This window comes from Salvelinus sp. IW2-2015, linkage group LG26 (genome assembly GCF_002910315.2).
Source record: "Salvelinus sp. IW2-2015 linkage group LG26, ASM291031v2, whole genome shotgun sequence".
Taxonomy (NCBI): domain Eukaryota; kingdom Metazoa; phylum Chordata; class Actinopteri; order Salmoniformes; family Salmonidae; genus Salvelinus; species Salvelinus sp. IW2-2015.
This window is the reverse complement of record NC_036866.1, coordinates 3,128,891-3,154,628: the sequence shown is the minus strand read 5'-3', so window position 1 is coordinate 3,154,628 and position 25,738 is coordinate 3,128,891. Positions and strand designations below refer to the sequence as shown.

Genomic DNA, 25,738 nt, shown 5'->3' with positions numbered 1-25,738 from the left:
ATCTCAAACACGTAATCAAGATGGTGCATTGCAAGTTTTATCCAGTCAGTTAATTGACATTTCAGCTTTCAATGATGCCGTGTCCCCCTCAACATTTAAAGCAACAACCTTCATGGGTTGTTACGGCACACTTGACCTCAGCTAGTCTGGACACTTTGATGTAGTCATCTATCCCTTCTCTCTGGAGCTAACAACATCACCAGGTAGAACTCAAGCACTCTTTGTGGGTTATGGGTGAGTTACCTGGCGGACGGGTTCTCCCAGTGCAGTGAGTGGGGCAGGGTAGTTCTCAATCAGAGACACCTGGTGCAGGTTGTCAGAACGCCAGGGCAGACAGGACACCATGGAGAATGCATCCTCCAGCAGACAGCAGCTTTTCCCACACTTAGCCTTGTTCTTGATCAGCTCCTGTCAACACACACACACGCGCGCGCGCGCACACGCACACACACACACACACACACACACACACATGGAGAAATCCATGGATTAATGCTTTGAAAAGGTCTCAAAATGGACACTTAGAATCGAATAATGAGCACTGACCTTGAGCAAGGCCTGGTAGGTCTGAATCCTCTCCGCTGGTCTCTGTAAGAAGGTGATGACATCCAGCACTGCAGTTTCGTGGTGCTCAGGCTCTGTTCTCGTGTTTTGCTGGAACACAAAGGTCAATATATGTGAATGTCAGCGTGGAAAACTGGGAGCATATGAGAGCAAATTATTTTTCTTCTGGGTGTGAGGGTCGATTTCTGTGCGTTATGGTAAATTATCTGATTGCATGCCTTGAAGTACTGCTGGATGGACTTGTCAGTGACACAGGCCTCTGCCTGTGTTTGGCCCATCATGTACTGCAGATACTTCTGAAAGTCCTCTGCGTGTTTGACCAGGTGCATGGCCACGTCATCATCAGTAGAACACTCGCTCAGCCTGGGCAGAATAGACCTGAGTAGGCGATAGGAAAATAAGGACAGTGTTTACCTCGTTTTTCATGACATGAGTKAAAAAATGTATCTTAAACAGCATTTTATTTGATTAACCAGCTCTCACTCTCGACAAAGAGAYCAGTTGTGACGTTATCACCTCTCGTGTAAAGCCATGATGTCCTTGATATTGCGGAAGATAGTTTCTTTCTGGTTGATGARGTTGATGGGGACATGAGGGCTGGTGTCTAAGTGGTGCAGGTAGTGGGATGTAAAGTCCTTCATCTCCTTCACAAACTCTTCCTCCCCATCAATCAGCCCCTGGATCAATTGGCTAAAGACGGAAGAAATATCACATGGAATGCTGACATTATTCTTTAAGAGACTATATTAATCAAATATGCTGAATTCTGTGATCAAACAATATTAATTCACTCACCTTAATGTTCTTCTYTACTCTTCCTCTGTAGAACCTGATCCATCCATCTCCTGTTGTGGTGTCCTCACTTGTGGGAATGTCTCCTTTACAAAATGCAAAACAGTTTGATTAAATGTACAGTCAAAAATTATCATTACCTCTGACGAATCCTGTTTATGTGAAGAAACATAAAAAGTAGTTTGCATTGCATTGTCAAAATATGTCKATTTTGTCCATTTTATGCCCATCCTTRACCAGGACATACTGATGACCTAATACCTTTCTCTTCTTCTCCAGGTATGCAGGGGAGACCCATCCTTGGCGTGAGGGGCTGTTTTTGGAGGGTTTGGTACGGACCAGCCACTTCTCAGGGTGGACAGAGTCCAAGACCTCCACGTATTGGCCCTCCTTCAACACAAAGGTCTCCTTGTTGCCACCTTGTTGAGAGGTGCAGTTAGCTCTGGCCACATAGATATCAAATGTCTGTGGAAAAAAGTTGGTAAAAAGTTTAGATACAAAACGCTATAGCCACAAATGTTTCACATTTGTATCTTTTGGTCATAAATGACTGCTTATGGTATAATCCAGCAGTATACCACCCTGCATCCCACTGCTAGCTTGCCTCTGAAGCTAAGCAGGGTTGGTCCTGGATGGAAGAGCAGATGCTGCTGGAAGTGGTGTTGGAGGGCCAGTAGGAGGCACTCTTTCTTCTGGTCTATAAAAAAATATCCCAATGCCCCAAATTGCCCTGTGTAGGGTGCTGTCTTTCAGATGGGATGTTGAATGGGTATCTTGACTCTTTGTGGTCACTAAAGATCCCATGGCACGTATTMGAATAGTAGGGGTGTTAAAATGGGGGGGCTGCTATGAGGAAGTTTTTCCAAAGTAGACCATACCGTACCTCTCTTCTGTCCTCGTCACCATCTGACTCTGAGCCAGAACCTGTGAGAGCAGCATGCGTGTGTTGTTTCAGGGACAGAGTCCTCAGCTTGGCATCAGTAGCTGGTGGGACATTCAGAGGAAGTGAGAGAAGTGAACAGAAGCGTGCAAATGTCATTGAGTAATGTGTACTGTATGTAGCAAGGTAATGTTGTTCCCTTAGGTTATGAACAAGATAGCTTTCGTTTTGACATACCAGACTATTGTCACTCTTACTATTTAAATTCAACTTAGTGATCATAGATTGGACTGGTTCAATGAGGACACTTTATGGGTTATTCTATTTCTGAATTTTTACTTCTACTGTGGTATTGCCTTAACCATAACCATGACTGTTGGTGTATTATTTATACAATTATTATGAATCTTTATCTGTCATTTGAGTTTAACAAAGGTGGTATAATTATGACAATCAAGACATGTAGAATGGTTTAGCCCAGCTCTCCTGAATCTGTGTTGCATCATCCATTTCACTGTTTGTTGTCTTCTGCTCACATTGGAGAAGGTATGTGTTTTTCTGCTCTGACATTTATAACATTAAAAGTGTGTAAATATCACTATATTTCTACTAAAAAGTAGCAGAATGTGTTCCCTGTAAACTTTATTCATGCACGGAGTCTGAATTCTGTTTGTTTAGAATGTTATCTTTGTACACAATCTTAATTGAATGTTCGCCTTAATGAGCATCATACTTAGCATTCTATGCTAGCTGTACATTGCATTCTCATTGGTCAGGGACTGAACGTGATATTGCTTTACTATCCAACAGGTGCAGATAACATTTTATTTATTTATTTTACTATTTATTTATAAAATGATTCATATTATAATTACTGCAGGTATGTTACCCTTTTCTATTTGAGAATTTCAAGGGGTTGTATTCTTTTTAGTTTTATATTACAATGTATTATACAGTGCCTTACAAAAGTATTCACCCCCCTTGGCGTTTTTACTATTTTGTTTCATTACAACCTGCAATTYAAATGGATTTTTATTTGGATTTCATGTAATGGACATACACAAAATAGTCGAAATTGGTGAAGTGAAATMAAAAAAATAACTTGTTTCATAAAATTCAAAAAAATAAACAARGGAAAAGTGGTGAGTGCATATGTATTCACCCCCTTTGCTATGAAGCCCCTACATAAGTATTGTAAGTAAGTGTATATAAACCTGTTRTGAAAAGGCCCCAGAGTCTGCAACATCACTAAGCAAGGGGCACCACCAAGCAAGCAGCACCATGAAGACCAAGGAGCTCTCCAAACAGGTCAGGGACAAAGTTGTGGAGAAGTACAGATCAGGGTTGGGTTATAAAAAAATATACGAAACATTGAACATCCCACAGAGCACCATTAAATCCATTATAAAAAAATATGGCACCACAACAAACCTGCCAAGAGAGGGCCGCCCACCAAAACTAAGGGACCAGGTAAGGAAGGCATTGGAGATTGGAGTATCTGTCCATATGACCCCTTTAAGCCGGACACTCCACATAGCTGGGCTTTGCAGAAGAGTGGCCAGAAAAAAAGCCATTGCTTAAAGAAAGAAATAAGCAAAGACATTTGGTATTCGCCAAAAGGCATGTGGGAGACTCCCCAAACATATGGAAGAAGGTACTCCGGTCAGATGCTTTTTGGCCATCAAGGAAAACCCTATGTCTGGCGCAAACCCAACACATCTCATCAACCCGAGAACACCATCAATTTTAATTCCAGGTTGTAAGGCAACAAATTAGGAAAAATGGGGGTGAATACTTTCGAAAGCCACTGTAAGGTGGATTGCATGTGCATTGCATGTGCTTGTGCACAAATACTTGTATAGGTCTATGCATCACTGTGTCATCTCCTATTGGAGAAGGTGCAGATGCTGTTGAGAGGTACTGATACCTGTTATTTTCTACATCTACAACACTGTCTTTACTCTACACAACACAACGCAGACTGAAACCCATTACATGTATATGATATCAAATTATTATAATATTTACAGCAATCAGTGTTAAAGTAAATGGATTTAGTACAATTAGTGTTAAAGTAAATGGATTCAATACAATCATTGTTAAAGTAAATGGATTCAATACAATGTGAAATACCATAACCACGAAAGGCAACAACTCAATATTTAAGTCTAACGACAACAAAACATGGCTGACCTTTGACCTTCAAATGTCTCTTTGGTGGTTGAGGTGTGACTTTCTGTTCTTTATCCTTATGGGATAACTGGTCCTCTGACTTAATGGCTTCCTTTACCCTGTGGGAATATTTTAGCTTATTAACATATGATTAAAAGTCTTTGGATGTTAAATGAAGTTTGTGAAGGTCTTACCTGCAGGGATCTTTGGGGATGATGTCAACAGGCTCTATGAAATCTGGAGCTGTGTCGTAGTCTGAGGGACTAGACACTGGAGAGACAGAGAAAACAAAATATGATTTTTAGTCTATCAACCAAACAGTTACAACTCACCCCTTGCAAAGGCAGACACAATTACTGCATATGACCCAGTTTACATACTAAGGACATCTGTCATGTTTCTAACTTGACTTACTAGAGCTGGCGGAGATGAGTGAGGCCCTCCTCCTCTCTTGCAGGGTATTACGGGGATCCCCCTCGGTCAGGTTGTAGGCCTGCCASAGGGAGATCCCCTCACTCTCCACAGAACCCATAGTCTCCTTCCCAGAGGTGGAGGTCTGGGCTGGCTGGAGAGGGCCAACAGAGGCCAGGACTGGGTGCACAGAAGGGGTGGAGGGCTGTGTTGGGGCTGCAGGCCTCTGGGTGGAGGATGGAGGCTTTTGAGGTTGACCCACAGTAATGTTGCCATTATATGAGGTCACACCAAACTTGTTGACCACCTCACATGTATAGACCCCAGTGTCTATGGCTGACATGTTGATGATCACCAGTGTGCAGACGCCCTCCTCTGAGGTGCTCATGCGGTGGCGTTGGTCTCCTATGATCTGCTGGCCGTTCTTCAGCCAGCGTACTGCGTTGGACTTCCCTTCCACCACGCACGCTAGCTGGATGGTACCGTTGGTCTCAACGTTCTGGTTCTTGAACACCTGCTTGAAGATTGGCCGCATGTCTTTGCGGGTCTTGTATCCCTTGAAAGCTGCCTGGATCTTGATGGCGGCATCCAGCATCTCAGGTTRGTCCTCTACACTGATTTCCATGTCAGGTTCAGTCTCGTCAACTTGCTTAGTCATCGGGAGCCCCTTGGGAACTCCAGCTACAGCAACTACAGGCTTGCTGGTCTTCTGGTTGACTCTTACCTGGGTGGAGGCCTCAGTGGAGGACTCATCCTCTGAGATATGGACTTGGTTACCATCCACCGCAATCTTGTGTTTTTCCATCTCCTGTACTGTAGACCTTGCTGGCTGTTTGTCCCTCTGGTCTACCTCTGTCTCCTTCACCATAAACTTCACTGTCTGTTTGTCCTGATGGTCAATTTCTATATCTATCTCCTTTTTAGATCTAACAGACCTAACTATCTGCTCTACCCCAGCGTCCGACACTATAGATGCTCGTCTCGCTGGTGGAACTGGCTGTTTCCCTACATGCTCTACCCCAGCATTCGAGACTGAAACAATAGATACTCTTCTCGCTGGTGGAACTGGCTGTTTCCTCACCTCGTCTACCCCAGCATCCAAAACTGAACAAAGTATGTTCACTGGTGGAACTGGCTGTTTCACCATTTGGTCTACCCAGCATCCAAACTGAAACAAACAGATGCTCGTCTCGCTGGTGGAACTGGCTGTTCCTCACTCGTCTACCCCAGCATCTGAAACAAAAAACAGATGCTCGTCTCGCTGGTGGAACTGGCTGTTCCTCACCTCGTCTTACCCCAGCATCTGAAACTGAAACAACAGATGCTCGTCTCCCTGGTGGAACTGGCTGTTTCCTCACCTCGTCTACCCCAGCATCTGAAACTGAAACAACAGATGCTCGTCTCGCTGGTGGAACTGGCTGTTTCCTCACCTCGTCTACCCCAGCATCCAACACTGAAACACAGAAGCTTGTTTCACTGGTGGAACTGGCCGTTTCACCATTGGTCTACCCCAGCATCCGAAACTGAAACAACAGATGCTCGTCTCGCTGGTGGAACTGCTGTTTCCTCACCTCGTCTACCCCAGCATCTGAAACTGAAACAACAGATGCTCGTCTCGCTGGTGGAACTGCTGTTTCCTCACCTCGTCTACCCAGCATCCAACACTGAAACAACAGAAGCTTGTTTCACTGGTGGAACTGGCCGTTTCACCATTTGGTCTACCCCAGCATCCGCACACAAACAAACAGATGCTCGTCTCGCTGGTGGAACTGGCTGTTTCCTCACCTCGTCTACCCCAGCATCTGAAACTGAAACAACAGAAGCTCGTGTCGCATGTGGAACTGGCTTTTTGCCTACATGCTCTACCCCAGCATCAGACACTATAGATGCCCGTCTCGCTGGTGGAACTGGCTGTTTCACCACCTGGTCTACCCCAATCTCTTTCAATATCTTTTTCTCCCTCGTGTCTATTTCAGTCTTCTTCACCATAGACTTTTTCTCCTCTGTGTCCATCACTATAGCTCTGACTGGCTGTTTCACTGGCTTTATCTCGCTCTGGTCCATCTGTGAATCCTTCACCATAGTTGCCTCCTTCCCTTTAGACCTCAGTGGTGGTACTAGCTGTTTCTGGGTCTTTTCTGCTATGGTATCCTTCACCATACCTACTGGCTGTTTCACTTTCTGTTTCTCCTGCTGGTCTACCTTAGTCTCCTTACCCAAAGACCTTAATGACTGTTTCTTATGTGGGTTTACCACTGTCTCTTTTTCCTCAAGCTCCAGGTCTTCCTCTGACTCCACAATTGATGACCGGGTCATGCCCCGTTTCTTTGGCTCTGGAGGGCCAAGTCGGGCCTCTTCTGGTGGAGTAGTGTGAGAGGCAGCCTTTGTGGGAGGAATTGTCTTGGGAGGATCTGTCTTGTCTGAGGGAGGCTTTACTGCCACAGAGGCGGTGGTCTCCACACCACCTGCCTGGCACGTGTAGCTGCCACTGTCTTCCTTCTTCAGCTCCAGGATGTGTAGCTGAAACACACAGCCGTCCTGCCTCATCTTGTACTTCCTGTTGGGCCTGAGAGGTAGCCGGCCCTTCCTCCACTGGACTGGGACCGCAGGCTTAGACAGCTCACAGGACAGGAAGGCAGAGCCCCCCTCCTCAGCCTCCACAGCATGCAGCTCCTCCTCGAAGTATGGAGGCAGCTCTGGAGAGACGGAAGATAATCAGGGAATTGGAAATCTATGTTCCATTTGACCAATGTTAGGATGAGTAATGCAAAGAGAAAATTCTGAATGTTGTAACCCCCGGAGATAAACCTGAGTTCCTGGTTATGTTACTTCGCTCTTAATTATTGAAAATCCTTACCATTGACAGTCAGATTGGCGCTGCTCTGCATGTCACCAGTGTCACAGGAGTATATCCCAGAGTCCCCTGGTCCCGTGTCATGGATGAGCAGCAGGTTGAGCTTGCCCTCCTTACGAGTCTCATACTTATCTCCGTTCAGGAGGGGCATCCTGTTCCTTCTCCATGTGACAGGGCTAAAGAGGTCAGAGGTCATACAGGATAAAGTGGCCGTCTCCCCTTCCATGATGACGATGTCCCCAGGCTTCTTCTCAATGAGTACTGACAAAGACAGGAAACAGAGTAAACTACATATACACCTTCTAACTGCATACACATATTAGTGATTAAAGTGTATAATTCACATTGTACTGTAACAAAATCAAAAGAGGTGGCAAACCTTTGGGTTTGGGGAGCACCAGCAATTGTGCGGAGGTCTTTTCCTCCCCGACCACGAAGGCCACAGTCCCGGTCTCCTCCGGCGTGGTCATGGTCAGGACCAGGCGGTGCTGGTGGCCCAGGCAGCTCATCTGGTTCATTTCGTTCTTCTGCAGGAGGCTGGAGCCCAGCCACCACTCGCCCTCGCTTACCTCCTTGTGGGACAGCTCGCACACAAACACTGCATCCTGCCCGGCCATGATCTTCATGTCCTTCAGTCCTGACAAGATCATCACACGCTCTGTAGAGAAAAGGTTAGGATCAGTGTTACGGATACAAGTATCCTGTGTGTATTTGGTTTCTTTCCTTCTGCCCTAGTCACAGCTGTCACTCATCAGTCGCCAATCAGTCGCCAATTCCCTTTCCCAATCACATCCCCTTTCCCTTAGTTTAAAAACTCAGTCAGTTGTTTTCCCAAACTCTCTGTCTCTCTCTCCCTCTCTCTTTGTATGCAGTGATCTCTCTTTTATTTTTGCACCTACATGTCACATTTGTCCATTATTATGTGAGTATGTATTGTTATGGTGTATGACTGTTTGTTTGTTGGTGGGTAAAGGGGGTACAAAGACAAGTCACCCATGGGCATACACTACCCGTAGGAAAACATTGTCTAAGAACCCTAATTAGAACTGGGTGGACCACCCACTGTATTTTATTGGTTAGTTAGCTAGCGGTTATTGTAGCAAGTAAGACTAGCTTAGGGGTTTTTGGATATTTATTATTTCTTGCCTTGGGTCCAGCTCAGCGCCCCCCCCCCCCCCCCCCCCCCCCCCCCCCCCCCCCTTTACCGTGTGTTTAACAAATAAACCATAAGTGTTTGACGGTAGATTTAAGTTGTCTGTGGTTATTAGTTCTCACTGTTACTTATTCACTGGGGTGATTTGCATGAGTTATGTTACGGGTCTTGTTTCCATCCCCCCTAGACTGCAGGGCCAACTAACTATTTATAGGATAATGTAGCAAGCTATACAGAGGAGATTACCCATTCAAAAGAATGCAAAGAAGTAAGCAAGGTATAACCTATCCTCTACCCACAATAATCACATATGAAAAGGGGCCAAACAGACTCATTGGGTTCCTTCAATTTTGTGAGTTTAATGAGGATATACTCTACATTTACTTCAGTACACTCTTAGATTTTGCTATCTAGAACCTGAAAGGGTTCTTCGGCTGTCCCCATAGGAGAACCCTTTGAAGTACCCTTTTTTGTTCCAAGTAGAACCCTTTTTTGTTCCATGTAGAACCATTTCCACAGAGGGTTCTATGTGGAACCCAAAAGGGTTCCACTTGAAACCAAAAAAGGTTCTACCTGGAGCCAAAAAGGGTTCTCATATGGGGACAGCAACAAAATAAAAACTTTGGGAACTTTTTTCTAAGAGTGTAGGATGGGGTTGGCCTACCTTTCACAACTAGCATGGCTGTGGTCTTCTTTCCCCTGGTGATGCAGCTGTACTCCCCGGCGTCCTCCAGACTCAACTTCCTGATCTCCAGGGTGTGAACAGGGCCTTTCTTCTTCAAAGTGAACCTCTCCCCGTCTGTGACCAGGCAGGCTTCCTTCCTCCAGGTGACAGGGACCGTAACGCTGGAGACCTCACAGTAGAGGACCACTGACGTCCCCTCCATCACCACCTTGCTCTCTAGCTCCTTCTCAAAGAAGACTGATGCAGCAGCTGTATGGACCAGAGATGGACATCATCTGAAAATGTCTTGTGCTTCGGGGCCATTGCCCTATACTACCCACAGAGTACGATACTGTATAGGTTATGTTTTGTCAATTTGTTATGAAAAAACATTGTTCTGGAATTTATATATTGTTTAATTCCTAAAGAGACCAGCTGCATTGATCTCTTGCTTTATTGTGTATTCTATTCCACTTTGGTACAGTTGCTGGTGTCATGACGTTGCCCTGTGGGTAAGGTTTATGACCCCCCCCCCCCATAAATACCTTTCTCCCTTCCCTCTTTCTTGACTCTACAGAGAGACTCTTGAATAGCCTTTGTTAAACAGAGATTCTGGGGATATCAGAAGGTGGGGGGAAATGAACCATATTTTGGGAATCCAACCAGTTGAATATATGCGTTGGTACTTCATGAATATGATGTCAGTTCGGTTGTCATCTGAGACATTCTCATCAATGATAAGATAACATACACGGTACAGTGGAAAGTCTACACATTATAGTTATCAGATTCACATGGAATTGTTGTGCAATTCAAATGTTTAAATCTAAAATTATTGGTGAAGAGATTAAATGTAATTTTAGCTTCCAAATGAGATATTTGMGTTTTCATAAGGTTATGGCTCTGCTCAATCAGTGGCCCACCCCTGTGAAGAGACATGGGTTATAAAACTATGAAAACACACCCTTCTCCCTCCACTATATAAGCCCTTGACGAAAATGTAACCTTCTGTTCCGGGTACATTAGGATGACGATCCGATGTCAGAAGGGTTCAGATAATAACTACAGAACGAAGCCAACCTCAGCGTGAGCTTTGGTTGCGAATGGTAGGAACTTTGAACTCTTATTCGCTACAGAAGTGATACCTCCTAGCCGTAGAGTTAGCAGCGSCCGCTGTAAACATGGGCTAGGAGAGGACAGACAGAGTATGCAGTCTACCACACAACGACGACACTACAACGTTTCCCGTTCACCACCAGAGACACTCTTCAAAGGACAAAGGACTCTGTTGGGCAACACGGCCTTCCATCTACCACCAACCTATTGAAGCGCAGCTCAGAGTAAATATTTATTGCATTTTCCTTTTCCAAATGGGCGGTAATTTAGAACGCATAAGATCCTGTATTTACGATAGAGACATCGCTTCTCCCTTTGTTCTTCAGTCTTCCCGCTCTTTCACTCAAACCCCCCTTTTCTTTGTGTAACCAGCTGTCATGCCTGTTCCGTCCGCTAGGGACGTTTTCCTTTATGACATAATTTGTAATCAAGGTATGATTCATTCTGTGTATATGTAATTCTGTGTGATTAGTTAGGTATTTAGTAAATAAATAATTAAACCCAATTTTGTATTGCTGATTCAACTTGTTAGCCAGGGTTCGTGAAGATAACCAAGAATTTACAACTTTCAGATGAGACTGAAATAAGGTGACGATTAATATTGACTGCTATTGATGTAAAATATTACTTGGTCTTTAAGAGTTTATTCAGAAGATAACTGCTCTATAAATATTATTTTGTGGTGCCCCGACTTTCTAGTTAATTACATTTACATGATCAGCTCAATCAGGTAATATTAATTACAGAGAAAGGATTTTATAGAATAGCATGTCATATCACTTAATCCGGCATAGACAAAGACATGACACTGGGGAGGCCCATACTTCAACTCTTCAATTCCTGGTGAAGGAGCCTTTTCATATCCAACAAAAATGACAGCCAGACAACATGTAACATGTACTGRACCTCTCACGTTGACTTCAGCAGTGGTCTTCTGATCTCCGAATATACAGCTGTACTCCCCCACGTCCTCCGGTTGGATGTTCCTGATGTGCATCTRCGCTACCTTTCCCTCCAGCTTCATCTGGTACCTTCCTCCAGGGCTCACCTCCTCCTTGCCTTTCCACCACTCCACCGGGACTCCAGCCTTAGACAGCTCACAGCGCAGGTTCACGATGCCCCCCTCTGGAGCCTCCTGGTTCTTAAGACCCATTTTGAAGGTGACAGGTATGGCTGAGGACATGAAATCAAAACCAACCATTTTAGTACTTTTACAAAGATGTCACAAAGTCCTTAAAGGGATATTTTACTCAAAAACGACTTGTTCATAAGCCCACTGTTAATACAATCACAAAAAGGTATGCATGTCAGCAATTGATTTTAAGAGATAGAGCACTTTCAGTACAGAGCAGCAAAAATAAGCAGATTATCGTTTTTGAGTAAAATATCCCTTTAACAGAAACCAGGCTGAACAGAGGGTGCCCGTCCTCCTAAATTACCTTCACATATTGCTGTGTTTACTATAATAAAATACTCAACCCCCCTTAAGAAACCAATAGCATCTCCTCTTACCAGTGATGTTGACAGTGGCAGTGGTTTTGGCTTCTGCGTAAACACAGCTGTAGAATCCGGTGTCCTCGAGCACTGCTTTCCTGATGGTCAGTTCCATCGTTGCCTCTCTCTTCCTTATCTGGTACCTCACTCCATTCTTCAGCAGCTCCTCTCCCTTCCTCCACTCTGCCGCCAGTCCTGGTTTAGAGAGCTCGCAGAATAACGTCACACTGTTCTCCTCCTCGACTTCCTGGTTCTTCAACTTCACCTTGAACGTGATGGGAGGAGCTGGGGACAGCAAACAAGTAAATTGTCGACTAATATACAAACATATACAAATTAAAYTTCCTATAGTGGAAAAGTATAAAACGAGGGATTGCATGAATCCAAGAAATATCAGACATGTTATAACACGTATCTGGTATTTATACACTATATTGTTGTTGAATACAACAACAGGGATGAAACATATGTTATACAAAGTGTAGTACTATCATAAGTCTGACTCACCCTTCACGGTCAGTTCTGCAGTTGACTGGGCGTCTTTAGTCTTGCAGGTGTATTTCCCAGTGTCACTCTCCTCCACGTTATGAATGAGCAGTTTAGTGATGCGTCCCTCCTGCTTCATCTCATATTTGTCTCCAGACTTCAGGATGACTCTCCCCTTTCTCCAGTCCACTGGGGCTCCAGGCTTGGAGAGCTCACAAAATAACTTCCCACTGTCCCCCTCTTTGATCATCGCGTTCTGGACCTCTTGTGTGAATGTTACAGGGAGGGCTGAGAAGAATATGTATTTAAGACTGAGACATTATCTGGCTCAACTGCTTTGATTTCTACACATCCTCTGACAGATTCATCTCATGTGTATCCCCCATGCCCCCTTGTGGAAAATGTACTTGGTATCATCCAACGCACAATCCAGAAATGATATTCAAAGATATTTCCATTTTCAGAATAACACACTTGCCAACAACCTTAGAAGAATAAACAGTATATGTATTAGCATGTAGTAAAAATGAGCAAAGACCATACCCCTAACTTTGATGTCAGATGCTGTCCTAACATTGCAGGCGGTGACACAGCTATACTCCCCAGCGTCCTGCAGCACCACGTTCCTGATGACCATCTCAGCAGTCCTCCCCTCCTGTTTCATCTGGTACCTCTTCCCTTCCCTCAGCAGCTCCTCTCCCTTCAGCCATTCCACAGAGACTCCCGATTTAGACAGCTCGCAGCGCAACGTCACATTACCCTCCTCCGGAGCCTCTTGGTTCTTTAGTTTCTGCTTGAAAGTGACTGGGACGGCTGAACAATGATAGAAACACATACTGTGAGAACAACAGCTTCTAGGATTGTGTGGTACACAGCGAGTTTAAAATGTCAAGACGATGCACATATTATTCAACAGTGTTTCCCCTACCAGTGATACTGATGGTGGAAAACGTTTTCTGGTCTGCCAACACGCAGCTGTAGACTCCACTGTCTTCAGGTAAGGTTTTCCTGATGATCAGCTCCAAGGTTGCGTTTTTCTGCTTCATCTGGTACTTCTCTCCYTTCTGCAGCAGATCTGTTCCTCTCATCCATTCTACCAACATCCCTGGTTTAGAGAGCTCGCAGCGCAACGTCACATTGTTGCCCTCCTCAACCTGAAAGTTCCTCAGCTCTTCTATAAATGTGACGGGGCGAACTGAAAGACACCATAGTAGAGGGCTGTCAAACCTTTTTGAAACCTGTATTTCCCTTATTTATTAAAAACAACTGGAATTGAAAACACATTTGTGTCTTACTGATGAAATGTACAGCCTATTTGCCAAATGCAATATTCAAGCTTTCTCCAACATTTCCAAACCATAACCAAAATATAACCAAAATATACCCACCATTTATTGTAACAGTGGCTGTAGTCTTTTGTTCACCACAAATACAGGTGTAAACGCCACTGTCTTCCAGATTCGCATCGATAATCTTCAATTCCACCAGTAAATCTTTCTTCCTTATCTGGCACTTGTCTACATTCTTCAACAGCTCTGCTCCCCTCTTCCACTCAACTGAGGCTGCAGGTTTTGACAGCTCACAGCGTAGTGTCACAGTCTTACCCTCCTCAACTTCCATGTTTCTCAGCTGTTCTTTGAAAGTGGGGGGTAGGCCTGAGGAAAACAAGGAACAGTAGTTAGTGGTGGTAAACCCTAAATGTGGAAAGGAGAACGGGCTAGTCCATTTCATGCTTTATGCTTGTGCTTCTGTCACAGAGAGAATCCAATAATCCAGAGTGTGTCCCTGGGGTTCAGTGAACTCTGACATAACGTTCAACAATGACAAAACACAGCTTTTTGATGCAGCACCAAGATCGTTCTTTCACTGTCAGACAGCGCTTTGAAACAATGTTATTCATTCTCAGGCACATTGCTACAGGCAAAGGGGCATTTGATTGGCTTGTTGCTCATTGAAGAATCAGTGATGAACATGCTCTTTTGTTTTACCAGGCCCCCTCCTATTCCATTTTCAATAGCTTCTGTTAACTGAATGGAGAGTTGAATGTGTCATACACTATATATATACACAAGTATGTGGACAGCCCTTCAAATTTGTGGATTTGGCTATTCAGACACACTCGTTGCTGACAGGTGTGTAAAATCGAGCACACCACCATGCAATCACCATAAACAAACATTAGCAGTATAATGGCCTTACTGAAGAGCTCAGTGACTTTCAATGTGGCACGGTCATAGGATGCCACCTTTCCAACAAGTCAGTTTGTCAAATTTTGCCCTGCTAGAGTTGCCCCGATCAACTGTAAGTGGTGTTATTGTGAAGTGGAAACGTCTAGGAGCAACAACAGCTCAGGTAGGCCACACCAGCTCACAGAATGGTACCGCCGAGTGCTGAAGTACATAGCGTGTAAAATTTGTCTGTCTTCGGTTGCAACACTCACTACTTAGTTCCAATCTGCCTCTGGAAGCAATGTCAGTACAAGAACTGTTCGTCGGGAGCTTCATGAAATGGATTTTCATGGCCAAGCAGCCGCACACAAGTCTAAGATCACTATGTGCAATTCCAAGCGTCGGCTGGAGTGGTGTAAAGCTCGCCACCATTAAACATCTGGAGCAGTGGAAACATGTTCTCTGGAGTGATAAATCACGCTTCACCATCTGGCAGTCTGATGGATTAATTTGACTTTGGCGGATGCCAGGAGAACGCTACCTGCACCCAATGCACAATGCCAACTGTAACATTTAGTGGAGTAGGAACAATGGTCTGGGGCTGTTTTTCATGGCTAGGACACTTAGTTCCAGTGAAGGGAAATCTTAACGCTACAGCATACAATGTCATTCTAACATTGTATGCTGGTGGGCAATTCCAGTCCTCGGAGGCCTGATTGGTGTCACCGTTTTGCCCCAGCTAACACACCTGACTCCAATAATCACCTAATCATGATCTTCAGTTTAGAATGCAATTTGATTAATCAGCTGTGTTTGCTAGGGATGGAGAAAAAGTGTGACACCAATCAGGACCTCGAGGACTGGAGTTGCCCACCCCTGTTCTAGACGATTCTTTGCTTCCAACTTTGTGGCAACAGTTTGCAGAAGGCCCTTTCCTGTTTCAGCATGACAATGCCCTCGAGCACAAATCGAAGTTAATACAGAAATGGTATGTTGAGATCGGTGTGGAAAGACTTGACTGGCCTGCACAGAGCCCTGACCTCAACCCCATCAAACACCTTTGGGATGAATTGGAACTTCAACTGTGAGCCAGGCCTAATCGCCCAACATCAGCGCCCGACCTCACTAATGCCCCTGTGGCTGAATGGAAGCAGGTCCCCACAGCAATGTTCTAACATCTAGTGGAAAGCCTTCCCAGAAGAGTGGAGGCTGTTATAGCAGCAAAGGGGGGGACCAACTCCATATGAATACCCATGATTTTAGAATGCGATTTGCTTTGAGCATGTGTCCACATACTTTTGGTCATGTAGCATACCTTCTGATTGTAGGTTTTGTGCCCCAGACACAACTGCAAGAGGATATAGTCCACAGTGATCCATCTTTTCTACATGCAACAAAGCTTAGATGCATACAGTAACCAGCGAAAAACTTGCAGTAAAACTGATCTGAGGACTCATTCTGAGCACAGTGGTTTCAAGACCCTTTCGATTGGAGTAATGCCAACCATAAGCAAGTAATAGGGTAACAAGATACAAAAGATAATATGGAATATTTTCAGGAATATGCTGAGCACACATAGTTTCACAGGAACATGTACTGTATGTGATCCAAAGGAGGCTGGTGGGAGGAGCTAAAGGAGGACGGGTTCATTGTAATGGCTGGAATGGAATCAATATAATGGTACCAAACACATGGAAACAACATGTTTGACTCAGTTCCGTTGATTCCATTCCAGTCATTACAATAATCCCGTCCTCCAAATGCTCCTCCCACCAGCTTCCTCTGATGTGCTCTTTCTTGCCTGATACACACTGGACTGGAGATGCACCTGGTTATACAGTATCACAAATAAATTTTTATCATAAGTTACAATATAAAGTCTAACCATGTTCATTTTGGTCTGACTCACCCATCACAGTCAGCTCAGCAGTTGACTGGGCGTCTTTAGTCTTGCAGGTGTATTTCCCAGTGTCACTCTCCTCCACGTTATGAATGAGCAGTTTAGTGATGCGTCCCTCCTGCTTCATCTCATATTTGTCTCCAGACTTCAGGATGACTCTCCCCTTCCTCCAGTCCACTGGGGCTCTAGGCTTGGAGAGCTCACACCAGAACTCCCCACTGTCCCCCTCTTTGATCATCGCGTTCTGGAGCTGGCGCTTGAACGTCACAGGGAGAGCTGTGGAAACATTAACATTGTTTCATATTGTATGACCGCAAGAAGTATAAAATCAAACTCACTATCTGTGTATGGTCTAAAAGCAGGAGTCACTCAACCTGTCCACCTCTAAATAAGTAAATGTTGTGTCAAAATCATTTTGCCCCAGGGGCCCGCATTCCGTTTTCAATGAGGTCTGGAAGGCCGCACTGATTAAAAAAAACATTTCCTCGCTGTCAAAACGTGATTTAAAAATAAGATATTAAAAAAATGAGTCCAACAACCTCCCCCCCACCAAGGATTTTAATTTGTATATACAGTATATATTTTTTTTTCATTGATATAGATCAACTGTTGCTTACCTTGCACTTTAACTACAGCGGTGGTCTTCTGGTCTCCAGTGACACAGCTGTATTTTCCTATGTCCTCCGGTTGCACGTTGGTAATGGTCATCTCAGCGATCCTCCCCTCCAATTTGATCTGGTACTTTCCCCCTGACAGGTCCTGGGACAGTTCTGTCTCCCCCCTCCACCACTCCACCGGGACACCAGACTTAGACAGCTCACAGCGCAGGGTCACGTTGCCCTTCTCTGGGGCATCCTGGTTCTTCAGACCCACTCTGAAGGTGGCGGGTACAGCTGAGGGAACCAAGAGAGATAGGAAGTCAGCGAAAATAGGATATTTCATCAAAGAGTGAACACTGAACACAGTGAAATCTAGAACAGCCTTGAAAAACCTTTACCCTTCACCAGATAAGATGAAGGACAATGAATTGAACCTACACTGGAGGTAAGGGCTCAAGTTAAGTCAGGCATTGAACATTTAACCAAGTTTATGTGCACCAGCGACAATTGTTTCATTAGAGCACAAAGCGTTATTGCCCCTACCAAGGACTTTGACTGTGGCCTTTGTCTTCTGATCTCGACACACACAACTGTAGACTCCACTGTCCCCAGGCAGAGCCTCCCTGATGATGAGCTCCAGTGCCAAGCCTCTCTGCTTCATCTGATACTTGTCTCCATTTTGCAGTATCATCTGTCCTCCCAGCCTCCACTCCACAGGGACCCCTGATTTAGACAGCTCACAGTGCAGGCTGATGGTGATCCCTTCCTCAGTCTGCAGATTCCTCAGCTTTTGCTTGAAAGTGACTGGAATTGCTGAAAGAAACCACAGAAATTAGAAACATGGATGCTGTCTATTCACTTATAGAAAGGATTGTAATTTGTTGCTGATGTATACTGCATAAAACATTTTTCACATTTGATATAAAATTCAATGTGAATTTAAATATTTTCTAAATGATCTCCAATCCTTTACCCGTGACAGTAACACCGGCTGTGGTCTCCACATTGCCACAAACGCAGGTGTAGATATTGCTGTCTTCAGGTTTCGCATCCAGAATCTTCAGTTCATTCACCAACTCTCTCTGCTTTATCTGAAACTTCTCTCCGTTGTTCAGCAGCTCCTCTCCTCCCATCATCCATTCTACAGGGACTCCTGGTTTAGAGAGCTCACAGTGTAACACCAAATTGTTCCCCTCCTCAACCTGTGCGTTCCTCAGCTTTTTTTTGAAGGTAACGGGCAGGGCTGAAGAAACATGGAAAATAGTTTAATGAGAATAGTATAAATTGTAAGGTATTTTGGCCTTCATGTAAATGACAAAAAATGCAAATGTATAAAATGTCCCTTCAAGAAAGATTAGCTGTACAGGAAAACATAATAAGGCTGAGGAACTTCCTACCGCTGATTTTGACGGTGGCCGTGGTCTTTTGGTCTGCACACTGGCAGCTGTAGACTCCACTGTCTTCTGGCACAGCTTTCCATATCTGAAGCTCCGATATGGTCTCCCTCTTCCTTATCTGAAACTTCATTTCATGCCTCACCGGCTCCTCTCCTTTCTTCCACTCTACAGGGACTCCTGGTTTGGAGAGCTCACAGCGCAATGTGAAACTGTTGCCCTCCTCAGCCTGAACATTCTTCAACTGTTGTTTGAAGGATATGGGGATAGCTGACGAGTAAATATACATGTTTTAGTATTAAAACCTCTTAAATGTAAAGTCCCCATATTTGGGGACCCTATTAGATTTTGTTTTATTCAGTTCAGTCTGGTATGGGAACAGTAGCCCCTATCTGCAAAAGCAGGGTGTCTGTGGAAAGCTAAGTGTCTTGGCTATTGATTGATGCCTTCAAATATTTGGTAACACACTACCATATATGGGCATACGAATTTATAAGGTCAGGGCGAGCCGATGACCTCATTTCAAGATGGCTGCTACCTACATTCCGGTTKGCGTTGTGAGACATCCATTACACAGGGGATTGGCTACTATGGCATCTTGACAGTATTGTAGCCAATGAGATAAGCTTTCCAGGGATATGCAGTTGACCTGGATGGAACAAAGCAAGGCCTAGAACCTTTTAACATCCAGTTTGTAAAAACAGTGCAATTACCACATTCTGACATTTTGGAGAGGTTGAAAGGACACTTGAATGTACCCTGGATAACCCATAACACCACCACAATATTTGAGTGAGGTTGATATGGTAATAAATTGTGTTTTTATACTGAACAAATAGCATTTAGGATTGCAAATATGCAATATCACTGGAATGATCTAATTTACAGACCTAGAGGTTTAGGGACACTTGGAAACGTCCCGTGACCACACCTGACACCACTTACTAAAACATGTTGGAAGCCATCTGATGTGTTTCCAGCTCTAGTCATCAATAATTCACTTATAGCTTGTCAATGAAAGATGACTTTCAAAATAAAAAAAAATGTTATTTTGTGTGTGCTTGATCTTGTGTATTCTAAACTATGTAACTCATATCGATCTTCTGATAATTTCCTCATAATCTCCCAGATGTCTTTTTTCCCAAATATACCACGTTTTTGATGTCAGAATCATGTAATTACACATGAATAGCAGTTGCATTTGGGTATGTCTATTTAGGCGGAAATCTACATTTTGTCATTCCATTTAATTAACCACCAACAGGCATGACGACTGAATGAAAATGGAAAATGTTTCCATTCATGTTCAGATAGATTATCTTTAATTTATTGGTGTGATAATTAGGGATGTCAAGCGATAAAAAAAATGTAATTGAATTTCTAGCAAATTCAGAATTTGTTCAAATTTTGCTGTAATTTAAGATTTTAATACAAAAAGCATTACACAAACATTGATGTCTTGATTTTGTCCAAAGTAGCGGTTCGCAAAATCAGGTAAAAAAATCAGGTAAACCTCAATGTCAACTTGTTTTAAAATCACTTTGTTTATAGCTGTATATATTGTGTATTTTGAACGTTTTCAGACAACGTGATTAATCACAATAAAAATACAGTTGTGCACTAAAATTATAAACATTTAACTTAAGATATATGATTAACTCTGATAGCACTAGTGATAATACAACATTGAATTTATTGAATTCATTTGATTTTTGTTGGCACTAATGTTACTCCACACGATGCATCCTGGGAATTGAAATGAAAAGCAGGAATGTATTTTTACCGTGGACTTTGAGGGTGGCTGTGGTTCTGTGGTCTCGACACTGACAAGTGTAGTCTCCTGAGTCTTCTGGCTTCGGGCCGGTGATGGTCAGAGAGATGAGGGACTTCTTCTGCTTTATCAGGTACCTCTCTCCAGCCCTGAGGTTCTCCAAGCCCCTCCTCCAGTGGAACGCAACCCCCGGCAGGGAGAACTGACAGGACAGGGTCACATCCTCCCCCTCCTTCACCTCCATGCTCTGCAGCTGCTGGGTAAACTCAGCTGGGATGGCTGGAACAAAAAGATGGACCCATGACAGCCTAATGTACATTGTGGTGTGACAAGAATAAGCAAGGTATAGCTGAAGTGAACCGGTAAAGAAGTAATCCTGTTCTTTGTCTTTTGAAGACATTTACAGTACTTCTTTACATGTGATGCCAAATGCACAGTAAGGACAACAACAACATAATAAAACATCTCAAAACAGAGGTCCTTTTCTTACCTTTCACAGTGACGACGGCCTTGGTGCTGACCGACCCAGCGCTGCACTCATACACCCCAGCATCGCTGTTACTGACCTCCCTGATGGTCAGCCTGGCCTCATTACCTGAGCGACTGACGTAGTACCTCGAGGAGCTCCACATCAGGCAGCCATCTTTGTACCACAGAATGTGGCATGGCTTAGAGGTGATACACACCAGCACCAAACCGCCTCCCTCAATGGCCTCACAGTCCTCCAATGCTTTGGTAATGGTGGGACGTCTCTCTTTACCACAAGAAGGGTAGATTACATAGACAACCGTGTCAAATACATAAACGCTGGACAAAAAGGAGTGACATATAATTGACATAGTTTCATTTTGTGAATAGTTGTAATAGTACAGTGTTTTTAGATGTTTGTAAAACAAAACAACTTCACGCTGAAGTTACCTCTAACAAGCAATGAGGCGTAGGACCTCTTGTCACCTGCCTCGAAGGAGATGGTGCCCGAGTCTTTATGGGCCAGCTGTTTGAAGGTTAAACTGTGGTATCCCCCCGGGACCACCTGGATCTCATTCAGCTTGTTGGTGTACAGTAAGGTCTCATCCAGGTACCACTTGACCCCAACATAGTCGCTGGGACAGATACGGCACCTGAACATCACCGTGTCATTCTCCAGACACTCAACGTCCTCCAACTCATCCATGATCAAAACCTTCTGACCTGCACCGATCACGCAAGGGTTTAACATTAAACATACACAAGCTGTATAGAAAGGAGTACACTCAATATGGCTCTCAAAATCCAACCTATAACAGAACGTTGACTTGAATGGGACTGTTTGTTCTATTCATTCTATTTCTATGGCCTTACCATGTACGGTCAGTAGCGCCCGGCTCTGCATGGTGCCAACGTCGCAGATGTACACATCCGTGTCACCCTTGTCCAGGCAGCTGATTGTGAGGGAGAGGGCCACGCCCTTCTGCTTCATCACATACTTCTTGCCCGCCCGGAGCTCCGCCATGCCCTTCAACCAGGTCACCCGCTTGGCCGGCAACCTCGTCTCGCACTCCAGCGTCACCTTGCTCTTCTCCTCGGCCCGTGCCTCCCGCAGCTCACGTGCAAACATGTGCTGCAGCTCTGCAGGTGTGGGAGAGGTTAAAAACACTTCCTGTGTGCTAAACCTGAGCAGGTGTGGGAGGGGTTAAATACACTTCTTGTGTGCTACATCTGAGCATGTGTGGGAGGGGGTTAAATACACTTATTGTGTGCTGCTATACCTGAGCAGGTGTGTGAAGGGGTTAAATACACTTCCTGTGTGCTACACCTGAGCAGGTGTGGGAGGGGTTAAATACACCTCCTGTGTGCTACACCTGAGCAGGTGTGGGAGGGGTTAAATACACTTCATGTGTACTACACCTGATTAGGTACAAAAGCAGTCCAGAAACTGGCCAGAACATTTCAAAACAAGTAATTAGTCACAAGTCAAAGTCGAGTCCGGAGTCTTGAGGCTCTGAGTCAAAGTCGAGTCCGGAGTCTTGAGGCGCTGAGTCAAAGTCGAGTCGCAATTCATTTACATTTGACACGAATACACAACATTGCTAAACAACACAATACCGTTACACAATAATACTGCAGTACTACCCAGTACTTGCCTCTGACCTCCAGCTTGGCCCGGGTGGCGATGCCGTCAGCCTCACAGCAGTACTCTCCAGAGTCTCTGATGCAGGTGTTTGTGATCACCAGCCGTACCAGGTGGTCCTCRACACTGATCTCGTACTTGGGGGGGCTGTGCCTGATCTGKTGGCCGTTCTTCAGCCAGCGTATGAAGGCCTCAGGCTTGGTGATCTCACAGCTCAGCTCAGCATCCTCCCCTGGGGTGGCTTTGACGTTCGTCATGTCCCTGAACACATGCACTGGCTTCTCTGTAGGAGGAAGGACATACAGTATAACATTAAAGCAGGTTTTCTCTAGGGACACATACAGTATAATCTGTTTACAGGCCTTCAATCTGGACACCCACATGTTGCAATAAGGCCCTCCTTAGGAACAAACACACTCTACATAGTAATACGTATAACCTAAGTACCATCCTGTTGATGCTCTTACAGAGGTTAGATCAAGGATAGTSTGACTGGCCAGGATGACACACAGGTTAGTACACATTTCAGACAGACACGCTTCAGACAAGAGCCAGTCACTCACCTTTGACAAATAGCATGGTCCTGCAGCTGAGGTCTTTGATGAAGAAGACAACGTCCCCGGCGTCAGTCAAGGTTGCATCTCTGATTGTCATCTTGTACTTGCGGCCCTTGTTTACGCTCTGGATGCGGCTGTTGCTGACCACAAGTTGACCGTTCAGGGTCCAGGAGGACTCGTCGATGACATCATGAGAGAGGACGCACTCGAAACTGCAGCTCTCGCCCTCCAGAACAGAGGCCGTCTTCATACGCTGGGCAATGGTGATGTGAAGGTCTGTGGTGGGAAATGTCAGTGAGATCAGATGGACAATTGATAGTCGATAAGATGGGCATTTCTGTTCCAATAATTGTTTGGYCCAGACCTTGTTGATGATCTGGACCATACATACCATGTATTGTGACCTTGGCCTTGGTCTGGCTGGTGCCCAGGTCACAGCTATAGTGGCCTGCATCATCCTTACTCAGACTGTGGATGATGAGCGCTAAGGACTTCCCAAACTTGAGCAGCTCATGTTTGTCACTGRTGGCCAGGACCGTACCATCCTTCCTCCAGATGGGGGTGACCATTTCCTTAGAGGTCTCACACTGCAGACACACCTTCCCCTCCTCCTCCCCTGACATGTCTTCTAGAGACCTCAYGAACACCGCTGGCTTTTCTGGAGGATAAATTAAGCAGTACAAACACATTAGTTCCTGATCTAATCGTACACATTCTTCCAAGCAACAGTGGCTCTTATATCTCTTGCTTGTCTAAAGTTACTGAAGGATAGGGCTGTTACAGTGACCGCATTATCGCCACACCGGCGGGTTACGAGTCATGATGGCAGTCAAATTCCACGTGACCGTTTAGTCATGGTAATTAGGCTTCTCWAAGCTGTGATGCTGCTGATGGTCATTAYTAGCCTACCAAACTTGCTAACTGCCTGGTACTCGGCATCCTATTGTCCCTCTAATCATCTGACATCAATGCAAATGTYATCGAAAATCMAATCAAACACTTCATGAGTCCATGAGGTCATGTTGCGCAACATGTCTATAGGCTATGCAACTGCGGGCTCTATTAAAAGGAGGAGGATCCCATCAGCTTTCTATACACTAGGCCTACTATATTTATTTCTCAARTTTTCTAATATTAAGCACATTGCTTCTCTTTTCAACAGTATATGGCCTACCTGGCTGGCATGACAATTAACCAGGGATAAGTGTTCCGCCATTCACTATTTAWGTGCATYGATGACATGCATMTTTTCCCGCTGCCCCTGTTTCGAMACKYMTGCATGATAATGGTCCATTCTAAATCAAAACAAATTTCACACATACATTATTTAGTATATGTAAAGACAAGATTAAATCAAGAATAGTCTGATGGGTGACAATATTAGCCTATCACTTGTGAATGATTCCCAGCTTGTGTGCAGTAAGGGAAGAAACGCATGGCTATTTTTTGCGTGCAACTTTCAGTTGTAGTCGCACACCTCATGCTAGCCAGCCCATAGGCCAATTGTTTGATATAGGTTCACAGACTATCTATGTAGGCTAGCCCATAGGCCAATGTTTAATAAGGTTAGTATCACACCTCATTAGCCTAGCCTAGCCAATATGTTTTTATAAGTAGTTACACACTCATGTGCTACCCTCCAATATGTTTTGATAAGGTTAGTTATCACACCTCATGTAGCCTAGCCCATAGGCAATATGTTTCTGATAGGTTAGTATCACACCTCATGTAGCCTAGCCATAGGCCAATATGTTTTGATAAGGTTATTATCACAACCCCATGTAGCCTAGCCCAATAGCCAATAATGTTTTGATAAGGTAGTATCACACCTCAGTGGCCATAGCCCTAGGCCAAATGTTTTATATAGGTTAGTATCACCACCTCATGTGCACTAGCCCATTAGGCCAATATGTTTTGATAAGGTTAGCTATACACACCTCATGTACTAGCCCCATTAGCCAAACTGTTGTTGATATAGGTTAATCTATCACACCTTCATGTAGCCCTAGGCCCATAGTCCAATCTGTTTGCATAATAGTTATCACACCTCATGTAAGCTACCCTAGGCAATATGTTTTCATTAAGTTAGTATCAACACTCATGTAGCCTAGTCCCACTAGTCCAATATATGTTTTATAGGTTAGTATCACACCGCATGTAGCTAGCCCAAGGCCTATTTTTCATAATGTATCACACCTCATGTTAGGCCTACCATAGGCCTATGATTATTAAGTTAGTATCACACCTCAGTACCTAGCCCATAGGCCAAATATGTTTTGATAAGTTAGTATCACCAGACCTACCAACTATTTATTATTGATACTATGTACCTAGCCCATAGGCCAATATGTACAACCTCATTTAGCTCCAGTATGAGTTTATAGTTAGTATCACACCATGTAATCCTGCCATTAGGCCAAATATGTTTTATAAGGTTAGATCACTACCTCAGTAGCCTACCATAGGCCAATATGCTTTTATAGGTGTTAGTATCACACTCATTGCCTAGCCCATAGCCAATATGTTTTGTAAGGTTTTATCACAACGGAAGTGGCCAAATAACTTCTAAAAATGAAGCACATAATCCGCTTTACACAACAGGTGTTAGAACCTAACCATGTTTCAATTTCTGGCAAGTCAATATCTCTCTCTT

At 44.3% G+C, this 25,738-nt stretch overlaps 1 protein-coding gene across 1 annotated transcript in view; it reads right to left on the bottom strand.

The window, feature by feature from the left end:
* LOC111952667 (obscurin-like) overlaps window positions 1–25,738 on the bottom strand; it is a 50,160-nt gene that overhangs the window by 17,335 nt on the left and 7,087 nt on the right. Inside the window, 32 exon segments of the mRNA XM_070435356.1 lie at window positions 244–408; window positions 547–646; window positions 781–942; window positions 1,081–1,254; window positions 1,360–1,442; window positions 1,618–1,821; window positions 2,240–2,340; window positions 4,430–4,527; window positions 4,603–4,678; window positions 4,823–6,021; window positions 6,471–7,515; window positions 7,677–7,934; window positions 8,053–8,331; window positions 9,491–9,760; window positions 11,513–11,779; window positions 12,119–12,385; window positions 12,608–12,874; window positions 13,130–13,399; window positions 13,515–13,781; window positions 13,975–14,241; window positions 16,664–16,930; window positions 17,272–17,547; window positions 17,797–18,066; window positions 18,227–18,496; window positions 18,651–18,917; window positions 20,431–20,697; window positions 20,909–21,172; window positions 21,337–21,609; window positions 21,760–22,026; window positions 22,542–22,811; window positions 23,092–23,361; window positions 23,477–23,743. Of these exon segments, the coding sequence (XP_070291457.1) occupies window positions 244–408; window positions 547–646; window positions 781–942; window positions 1,081–1,254; window positions 1,360–1,442; window positions 1,618–1,821; window positions 2,240–2,340; window positions 4,430–4,527; window positions 4,603–4,678; window positions 4,823–6,021; window positions 6,471–7,515; window positions 7,677–7,934; window positions 8,053–8,331; window positions 9,491–9,760; window positions 11,513–11,779; window positions 12,119–12,385; window positions 12,608–12,874; window positions 13,130–13,399; window positions 13,515–13,781; window positions 13,975–14,241; window positions 16,664–16,930; window positions 17,272–17,547; window positions 17,797–18,066; window positions 18,227–18,496; window positions 18,651–18,917; window positions 20,431–20,697; window positions 20,909–21,172; window positions 21,337–21,609; window positions 21,760–22,026; window positions 22,542–22,811; window positions 23,092–23,361; window positions 23,477–23,743 (9,047 nt within the window).